Raw genomic sequence first — 10,268 nt, 5'->3', positions numbered from 1 at the left:
CCATCATGGTCTATCCAAGAGCCTGGATGTAGTTCCCTGTGCTGTACAGCAGGGCCTCATTACAAGACCTAAAGAGACATTTCTCCAAAGGAGACATACAGAGGGCTAGGCACATGAAAACATGCTCATCACCCCTCATCTGAACACTATTGCAATGCTCAGTATACTCTGATTGCTTCTTTCATTCTGGAAATGTCTCCAGCCTATATAGAATGGGGATTCAATGCCTGAGTTTAATTCACACAGTATCCTCTTGTGTTCCCTGCCAGGTCAGTCAAAATACTAAGTTCTATCACTGACATATCCAGCTATTTGTTCAATGTCACAATCTAACCAAGGCTAATACATGTGGTGGCCCAGGTTGCGCACTGCACAAATCCAGGAAGCGCTTTCCCCACTGTCATGGGTTCATTTCACAATCTGGAGTTGCCCGTTAGACAGCAGGCACAGTCGTGTGTGGAAACCATGACTACCTTTCCATGCCCTTTGCTTTTGGCTGCACTTGCAGCATGCAGACATTCCTGGGCCAGAGACCGAACCTGTGCCACAGCAGTGACAATACTGGATCCTTAACCCATTAGGCCACCAGGGAACTCCTATCCATTTACTTTTTTTTTTTCTTTTTAGGGCCATACTTGTGGCATATGGAAGTCCCCTGGCTAGGAGTCAAATTGAAGCTGCAGCTCCAAGCCTACGAGCTGCGTCAGCGACCTACACCACAGCTCACGGCAACGCCGGATCCTTAACCCACTGAATAAGGTCAGTGATTGAACCTGAATCCTCATGGATACGAGTCGGGTCTGTTACTGCTGAGCCACAATGGGAACTCCCCCATTTAACTTTTAAAAACCAAAACACCACACATAAATATGTGCATCAAGCAACCTATTCTCATATTGTTTTCTGTATCTATGTCTTAATCTGTAACAGGACAACCATAACGTCTTGTCTGATAGATGTGCAATGATGACTAATTCAACAAACCCACAGAGGCACTTGGAATCAGGCCTGGGATAAACGAGTCTAACCAAATGTGATCCCCCATGCCAGTCGATCACAGCTATGTGTGGCCCCATTTCCACGTCACCTTCAGGGCAATGACATGTGTTGCAGAATCTCACTCTGTCCCTGCTCCTGATATGACAGCTGGGGACAAGCCTTCATGATACAAACTCTAACGAATGGGCTGTCTCATACCCGTCCTGTGGCGGTTACCGACCCGATGCATTTGCCTTGCCTGATCAAATGCCATAAGTGACCTTTTCTGAATTATCTGAAACTCTTAACGTCTCCTAACCTTTTCATGCAGTACTTGTCACCTTTGCTGAGAGGCCCTTGACGATGCAGCTTTTCAACTGTGCGGCAGAACGTCCCTCAGATTTTAACACGAAGCTGATCCTCTGCGTTTACTGAATGTTTTCAACTCTGACTTTTCAATAAAAGCACAGGAAACAAGCATCTTGTGAGTTAATTGGAAATATAAAACAGGAGTTACATGGTCTTATTTCAAAGGGTGCTGAAAGAAGTTGCTGAAAGAAGTTGGCTCAAAAACAGCTTAAAAATTGTTGTTTGATCTTTTCCTAAGACTAAAATCTGATCAACACAACTAAAATATTGCCTTCACTGGAGTCACTTATATATGCCCAGGAAATATCCTTAAACGTATTTTGAAATATTAAGTTTGCAGGAATTAAAAAAAAATGTGCCCTGCAGGGTATCTGGTACGTTCCAAAGCATCCATGGAGACATCTGTTAAAAGGTCCTCAAAATTTGGTCCTGTCTAAAAATGTCCATCAGCATATTCAGTTCTTGCCAAATGGTTTTGGACAGGAGCAAATGTCAAGGACCTTTTGGTGTGGACTAAATGTCTTATCAATGCTTTGAACAGGACCAAGTGTCTTCTAACTGGAATGCTTTATAAACATATACCCACAAGTCCTTCTGTGGTGCATTGGGTAAAGGATCCAGCATTGTCACTGCTGGGGCTCAGGTCACAGTGGTGAAGCGGGTTTGGGATCCCTGGCCCAGAAACTTCCACATGTCGTGGGTGTGGCCAAAAATAAAAAATATATCTATGTATCCAGAGAAAACCATGACTCCCAAAGACACATGTACTCTGATGTTCATTGCAGCACTCTTTGCAATAGCCAAGACATGGAAACAACCTAAATGTCCATCAACAGAGGAGTGGATCAAGAAGATGTGGTCCATAGACACAATGGAATATTACTTAGCCATTAAAAGGAATGAAATACTGGCATTTTTATTTAGCAACATGGATGGACCTAGAAATTTTCATGCTAAGGGAAGTCAGCCATACAATGAGACACCAACATCCAATGCTTTCACTGACATGTGGAATCTGAAAAAAGGACAGACTGAACTTCTTTGCAGAACAGATGCTGACTCACAGACACTGAAAAACTTATGGTCTCCAGAGGAGACAGTTTGGGGGGTGGGGGGATCTGCTTGGGCTGTGGGATGGAAATCCTGTGAAATTGGATTGTGATGATCATTATGCAACTACAGATGTGATAAATTCATTTGAGTGATAAATATATATATATATATATATGTATATATACCTTCAAAGATGTGTCATTAGAAATATCATCATTCCTAGGCATATATACTTTGAAATCTGCTGTCTCCCTACAATCAATGAGGCAAAATCTAACAGTCCACTTTGAGAAAGGACCACAGCACTTGAGAAATCATCCAACAGTCGGTTAATGGAACATTCCCAACACTGTCTATTGCTCACTCACACTGCGGTTGAAGAATCATTCATCCTCAATTTTGGACCTTGGTCAGTTGGTGGTAGTGCCCAGTGCAGTTTCTTTTTAAATTCATTTGTTTCCCACCTTCATGCATTGGATGGTCTTTAAAGAATTAATGCAGAAATCACACTTCCTTGTCCATTCTCTGAGGGACATCTAGGATTGTGTCTACATCTTGGCTGTTGTGAGTAATGCTGCCATGAACATGGCTGGGCAGCTATCTCTTTGAGATCCTGATTTAAATGGGGCGAGGGGGGATACATATCCAGAAGTGGGAGGGCTGGATCCTACGGTCATTCTCATTTTTGGAGGCATCGTCATACTGTTTTTCTCAGCAGCTCTACCATTTCTGCATTCCCACCAACAGTGTTGAGCATTCCAGTGTCTCCACATCCTGGCCAAGACATGTTGCCTTTTGCTTTTTGGACAACTGACACTCTTGAACCTTAAAACAGGGAAAACTTGCAGGATACAACGACATGGGTGAGTCTTAGGGACAGGATGCTAAGTGAAATAAGTCAGTCACGGAAGAGCAGAAATTGCATGATTCTACTTGTATGAGGAATTACCTAAAACAGTCAAAGTCACAGAGGCAGAGAGCAAAACGATGGTCGCCAGGGGCTGGGGTGAGGTGAGTCCAAAGTTTCAGTTATGCAAGATGAATAAATTCTAGAGATCTGCTGCACAGCACTGTACCTGAAGTTAAAAATACGGTACTGTACTCAAAAATCTGTTAAGAGGGTAGATCTCATGTTAGGGATTCTTCCCACTGTAAAATCAAAATTAAAAAAAAAATGAGAGTATAGGCTTCTAGCAGCAGTAGCAAATCCAAAAATGTTTTTGCCATTCAAGAAACTACCACAGGAGTTCCCGTCGTGGAGCAGTGGTTAACGAATCCGACTAGGAACCATGAGGTTGCGGGTTCGGTCCCTGCCCTTGCTCAGTGGGTTGGGGATCCAGCATTGCCGTGAGCTGTGGTGTAGGTTGCAGACGCGGCTCGGATCCCGTGTTGCTGTGGCTCTGGTGTAGGCCAGGTGGCTACAGCTCCAATTGGACCCCTAGCCTGGGAACCTCCATATGCCGCGGGACGGCCCAAGAAATAGCAAAAAAAAAAAAAAAAAAAAAAAAAAAAAAAAAAAAGAAACTACCACAGAATCTCAGGTTTATACAATATTGCCAAGCTAGTATATTCGGTCAGGTCAGTAACCCTAGCTACTGTTACACTAACAACCTCCAAATCTCAGTGGTTTAAAGAGAGACTGGATCTGGTCCAGGTCAATCATGTGTTGACTGCGAGGCTCTCTGGAGCTGCTCCAGGTGGTGACACGGGGATCCAGGCTCTTCCATCACCACCGTGGCATCATCATTCCTTAGGACCAGCTCAGGCCTTACTTGAATGTTAAGCATTCAGTAGCTACAAGCAGAGGACCATGTGGGGAATTTCGGGCTAGCCCTGAGTATCACGTAGGGTCCCAGTGATAAAGGAAATATCCTCTTGCCCAGCACCCGCTGGGATGAATCTGAACTTCTGAGCTCTGAGACGGTTTCTGCTTCAAATGCAGTTACCCAGAGGCCCTGCCCACTAGAGAATAGGCCTTATTTTTATGTGTCCTTATTTTTGCACCCTGGACTAAGTGCAGACAACATACATTTTGATAGGCAATTCGAAGTTTGTATTTATGAAAATATATTCACTGGAAATTTTGTCTTTAGCAAAACACCACTATTCCTCAGCATAGGTAATATAGTTTGAAACCTGAGATCCTCATATAATCAGGGAGGCCAATTTTATATCCTGGACCTCCCTCTGAAAGTAAGTATCTTTGCTTATTGGGTAAATCATACCTGGCCAAGCATTGTACAATCTGCCTTTTTAAAAACTGAAATATAGTTGATTTATAAGGCGTATTTCGGGAATAAAGCAAAGTGATCCAGGTAAATACACACACACACATATACATATATTTCCATTACAGGTTATTTCAAGATATTGAATATAACTTTGTGCTACACCATAAATCCCTGTTTGTTTTTTTGTTTGTTTGTCATTTTGTCTTTTCTATGGCCACACCCATGGCATATGGAGATGCCCAGGCTAGGGGTCCAATCGGAGCTGCAGCCACCAGCCTACGCCAGAGCCACAGCAACTGGGGATTTGAGCTGCATCTGCAACCTACACCACAGCTCACGGCAACGCCGAATCCTTGACCCACGGAGTGAGGCCAGGAATCAAACCCACAATCTCATGGTTCCTAGTTGGATTCGTTAAACACTGAGCCACAACAGGAACTCCCCCATAAATCCTTGTTGCTTAACTATTTTGTACACAGTAATTTACATCTGTTAACCTCATACTCCTAATTTAGTCCCTCCCTGCCTCCCTTTCCCCTTTGATTTATTTTCTGTGTCTTTGGATCCAATTTTATTTTTTGGCCACACCTGCAGCATGTGGAAGTTCCAGGGCCAGGGATCAAACCTGATCCACCACAGTAATCAGAGCCACTGGTGACCATGCCAGCTCCTTAACCCACTGAGCCACCAGGGAACTCTCTAGTTTTGAATATTGATTCATTTGATAATCGACTTCTTTGAAGATGAGCTGGATCTACCAGTTAGGATAAAAAACAGTCCCCCTGAAAAGATATTTAGAGGATCTGAACTTCATGAGTAGAACCACTTTTAGGGCAAACATTTGAGGGTCTCCTAGTTGAAATGCTGCAGTAAGTACTTCTTCACAAATGAAGACATTGCTCCATGATAATAGATCCTTTGCACAAACACATGGGTCATTCTCAAGCTGCTAGTATTCTAATTATGAAAGCTGACATTGCCTTCATTGAAACGGCTCCTGTCATATGACACTGTTCAATTACGATTGGTCAATTACGATTGCTTTATGCCGAGCCCGTGACACAAACAGATGGTATGGAGTTGAGGTTGACAGGATGTTGCTGATGGCCAAAGATGGCCAGGGAGCCCGGGCTGTCCTGTCTGAGGCTCTGGGAGGAAGCCTAGATGGGTGAGAGGTGGGGGCCATCAGGCAGTTACAGTTAAAGAGGCACTGGGTCAGTGACCTTATACCTTGCATCATCTAAGGACTGAAGAGGGGTCATGAGGCTTGGCATTTATGGCAACCAGACAGTAGCCCACTTAAATCAACATCTTCCATCCACACACACTTCTCCCTATTATGACCATGTCTGCCCGCCTCCCGATGGGCACGTGTTAGTTTTTATCCAGAACAGCTGCACCAATGATGCCCACGTAACGCCCAGCATCACTGCCCACCTCTTTGTCCTCATGGCTTCAGCAGTGTAAACTGACTCTGTGCTGCTTCCCTAAGGAACCCCGGTGGAAGGCAGAGAGAACAAGTGGTGTTAGGTCAAAATTGAGACTCTTCTCTCCTTCCAACATCGGTTGAACAAAGAAGCTGCTTCACCTGGGTCCCGGGCTGGTTAAGACTTTCATGGGTGCATGAGGGAAATACATGCACCTATGTTTTAAGACGAAGACAGGTTACATAAAAACAGAAACCCCATTCAAACACACAAAAATTCTATTTTACGACTGCATTGGTCCCTGTGCACATAAGGTCCTCAATTCCAAATATTCTTTCCTTTTGATTTTAACAGTCATTAGACATTTTTTTGTGAGCCTCTGAAGAGAGGCTGTGTGTGTGTGTGTGGGGGGGGTTAATTTGGCCTCTTCCTGCCCTCTGAGCATGAAAGTCAGGGACTATTTTCTTTCTTATCTGTCTCTGTCCTTCTGACCTCCTTCCCTCCCCCAGGAGCCTCAGAAACTCTGTAAACATTTGCTGAACTCAAAATCTGTGTTCCTCATCACCTAATGTCATGTCCCAAACACAGTGAAGACTCGAACGCTTGCTGAATGGAGACCCATGAGAAAGCAGGGCCAGAAAGCACAGAAAGTTTCATTGCCAAGGAAAATTTTATTTTCATTTTGCATTGACATTGGAATGAGGTTCTCAGAAACCTTCACAGATGCGCTCCCTGCCCAGATCGCTTTGTTCAGACACGTGCCAAATACGTTTCCCGTTTCTTCCCTCTTCCTTCATGGATACCCTTTCAGGGACACTGAAATCTGTTTCCTTTCTGGAACACGTCCATACCTCGATTTTGCGATTTTTTGCTCTTCAAGCAGCATTGCGGACGCCGTCAAGCAACGCCTGTCTGTAGGTTGCTGTTTGCTTAGCTTTTAACATCTATGGGATTCTAGAAATATAAAGACTTTTTAAAAAGAATTTGTTGCGAGTTTCAAAACCCACTGAGGTGCGGACATGCAGCCCAAGAGCTCACAGGCGAAGGAATTAAAATTTCCTGTTGTACGTTCCAAGAAAAACGTTCGGAGGTGAAGTGGTGTGAAGGATTACACATAAACCTGATTTTCAAATACCCTGAAACACAATGGGGATCCAAGCTATTTTGAGGCACATACTTTAAAGCTCATTGTACCTCTAGAGGCATATGCGTCCTTCATGGGCTGTCGACATCGTACAGATTAAACAATTAATTCTACACATAGCTATGTAGTCACATCGTCTATCAAGTCCTTCAAGTTATTTCATCCTCACACATTCCCCACATCATCAAGGGTTCTGTCAAAATCCACCTGCAGGAAGTATGTTCAGCTCTGAGTAAACACGATCATTTTTAAAACATAAGTTCCTAACAGTGGCTTCTGTTTTTGCATGATAATAGCAATAATCCGATCACTTTATTCACATGCTCATGCATTCTTTACTGAGACAATTTCTAAAGCAATATGATGGATTTTTGGCCAATTCTGGAATGAGAAATATGCAGTCAAAGACAGAATCCTGTTTGTTTTCCAACTTTGACCCATTCCTGGGGCAGGGGCAGGGGGAGCAGGAATTCATTTTTTAAGAAAAAAGCAAGGGTAAAATTTGAAATAGACAAGCTGGGGAGATGCTGTTGGATCTTAGAAATGCTTCAGGGGGGACAAATTGAGGAAATCAGAATCAGAAATCAGAGCCACTGTCAGAAAGCCGGAGACACTGCATTCTTTCCAAGGTGCCCGGTGGGGTGGGATACTCCACTGACCTGAAATCTCATAGGACTAGAAAACCCTGAGCCAAGAGCAGAAGCCAAGACATGTTCCCAAAAGAGGGGACAGGGAGTGGGGGAGCAGGTGGACGGTGGCTGCTGTGGACTGACGAGTATAGGGATTTGCATGGCACTGCTGGAGGCTGCACTGTGTCACAAGGTAACATCTGTGTTTTGCACACAGGTGAATTTTTTCCTTGGGGTGGGGGGGTGCTGGTGGTTCAGATGCTGCAGCTCTGTCCCCACGTGCTCATCTCCTACGTGACCTGGTTATGATTTGTCCCTGTGTTACTGAGGGTGGGGAAATGGAATTCAAACGAAACTGCACATTGCATGGCAGATTCAAGGCAGAGCTATTTCTTCGCCACAGGATCCGACTGCCCCAAACAGCAGGACAAACATGAAGCATGGTTCTTTCATCACCAAATTCTGCAAGGACACAAGGTTTCATGATCATGGGTCACGGTTTGCTTGCGTTTTCCCCCTCACACACAAAGTATCACACATTTGACACGCCAACACTTCTGCATTCTGTGAGAAGGGACTCCTTGACCCGTGGCATTGCTGAAGTACTGTTTTCATGCAGAATGCTGTTTGCCAAAGAAACAGCAGAACCCAAATCAAATACTACCAACTGTGGGATGGAAATTCGTAGAGGGGGGATTGGTCTTGGTATTAATTCCCCCTGAGGATGTCACCCAAAAGTTTGTCGTAGAAACCATCTGTGAGCCTCTACTGTTTTTACTTAAATAATGACAAGCTTCTAGTTTTGGATTTCATTTTTATTCTTATGGCTGCATCCTCAGCATATGGAAGTTCCCGGGCCAGGGATTGCATATCCACCTCCATAGCGACCCGAGCCGCAGCAGTCGGATTCTTAACCCACCGTGCCCCAGCGGGAACTCCCCAGTTTCTGATTTTAAATACTGTAAACTTCTCAAAGAAAGAAATTGTATATAAACATATACATCACGAAGGGTATTCCATATGCATTGCAAATAACACTGACAGTGACTGCCTTCCAAAAACCAAACTGGAACTCATCATCCATTACTGGTTAAGAACACGGTCTGTTGTTATTCATTGTAACGTTGCCCGGGTTTGATTTCGTAAACGCTCTCTCAAGCACACTCCCTCTTTCATAGTGCACTGTGGGGAATCACGGTGGCCGCTGCCTCAGACCGGCCTGTGGAAGAAGTGACACCTTCTACCGCTGGTCATGCACATTAGCTGGGAGGTGAATGGGTTACCTGTGCACCTGCCTACTTTGTCTGCCCCGGTGTTGGCCGCGCTCATTGGAATCCGGTCCGCTGCTTTCCCATGAGCGTTGGCCATGGAAGACGTAACCTGAACACCTGTGTCTCTACTTCCTACAAACCTTGATTTTTTTTCCCCCCGTGGGCTAACTGTGTGGCTCTTGATGGAGCCGCCAGGTGATAAGACAGAGAACCGATCTGCATTCTGGGTGATGTCAGGGCTGCTTCCAGTGTGCATCCATGAGGGAGGAGGAGGCCCACAGCTAATGGCTCCCTCTCCCCTCCTCCTTTTCCCGGTCACACTGGCAGGACAGACCAGACCAGGAGCAGCACATCTGGAGCCACGGCTTCCAGATGATGTTTCCTGGTGACAGCTGATCAGGGACGTCCTGCAGGGTCCTGGTGTGGCGGGCTGCCGCTTGCTGCATCACCTCCAGGATCTCCCAGAACCGGGGCTCGGACGTCGGAGTTAACGGGTCTGTCTCTCGCGGGTCTTGGGAGACGTCAAACAGCAAAGGAGGGTCGTGGTGGGTGATGGAATGCCCGTGACAGAAGCACACGTGTGTGGCAAAGCATCCATTGGCGCCCTCGGGGGAGAACTTGGGTGTGAAGAAGAAGGCTTTCCAGATGGATGTGCCTGCGGTTGACAAGGACAGAGGTGGGTGTCACGGGGGCATGGCTGTCAGTTACCCCAAATGAGAGCATGCACCGACATCACCCTGCCATGCACTTCAAGAAGGTAGAGACCTGCTCAGCCATAACAAAGAATTCATGCCAGGTGCAGCATGGGCTCTGGGCTCATCGCCTATAAGATGCAGGTGTGCCAGCCTCCTGAGCTGGCTGCAGTGGGGTTCACGGTGCAAACACACTAAGAGGAAGGAGCTGAGGGCTGAGGCCGAGAGCATTTGCTTCTCAATTCAATTCTAGAGCAAGCCGATCTCCACTACGGATGCCTGAGTGTCTAAAACCCCAATGGTCCCTTTCACTAAGCCTCTGCTTTTGCTTTTTTGAGGACAGAAACACATATTTAAAATAAATAAATAAATAAAATATGCATTTAAAATAAATATATTTTAAAACATAAATATATAAAAATGTGTATTTTTATATGCTTATATAAATCCTGCACAAACTGGGCACACAAAGCA

General features: G+C 45.1%; 1 protein-coding gene across 10 annotated transcripts in view; it reads right to left on the bottom strand.

The window, feature by feature from the left end:
- Nucleotides 1–6,709: 6,709 nt before the first annotated feature.
- Nucleotides 6,710–10,268, bottom strand: part of LOC146394453 (steryl-sulfatase-like) — a 201,537-nt gene continuing 197,978 nt past the window's right edge. For all 10 annotated transcript variants that reach the window (XM_085007100.1, XM_085007107.1, XM_085007099.1 and 7 more), the window contains one exon: nucleotides 6,710–9,757. In XM_085007100.1, coding sequence (XP_084863226.1) covers nucleotides 9,384–9,757 — 374 coding nt within the window. In that variant the 3' untranslated portion in view covers nucleotides 6,710–9,383. The remainder of the gene's footprint in view (nucleotides 9,758–10,268) is intronic.

Source organism: Sus scrofa, chromosome X, assembly GCF_054392235.1.
Source record: "Sus scrofa isolate SSC_HxYL_T2T_F1_AM1 chromosome X, Sscrofa_HxYL_maternal_Yorkshire_Landrace_v2.0, whole genome shotgun sequence".
In the NCBI taxonomy this organism is placed as follows: Eukaryota; Metazoa; Chordata; class Mammalia; order Artiodactyla; family Suidae; genus Sus; species Sus scrofa.
Note: the sequence above shows the minus strand (reverse complement) of the source record. Positions and strands in the feature narration are given on the sequence as shown.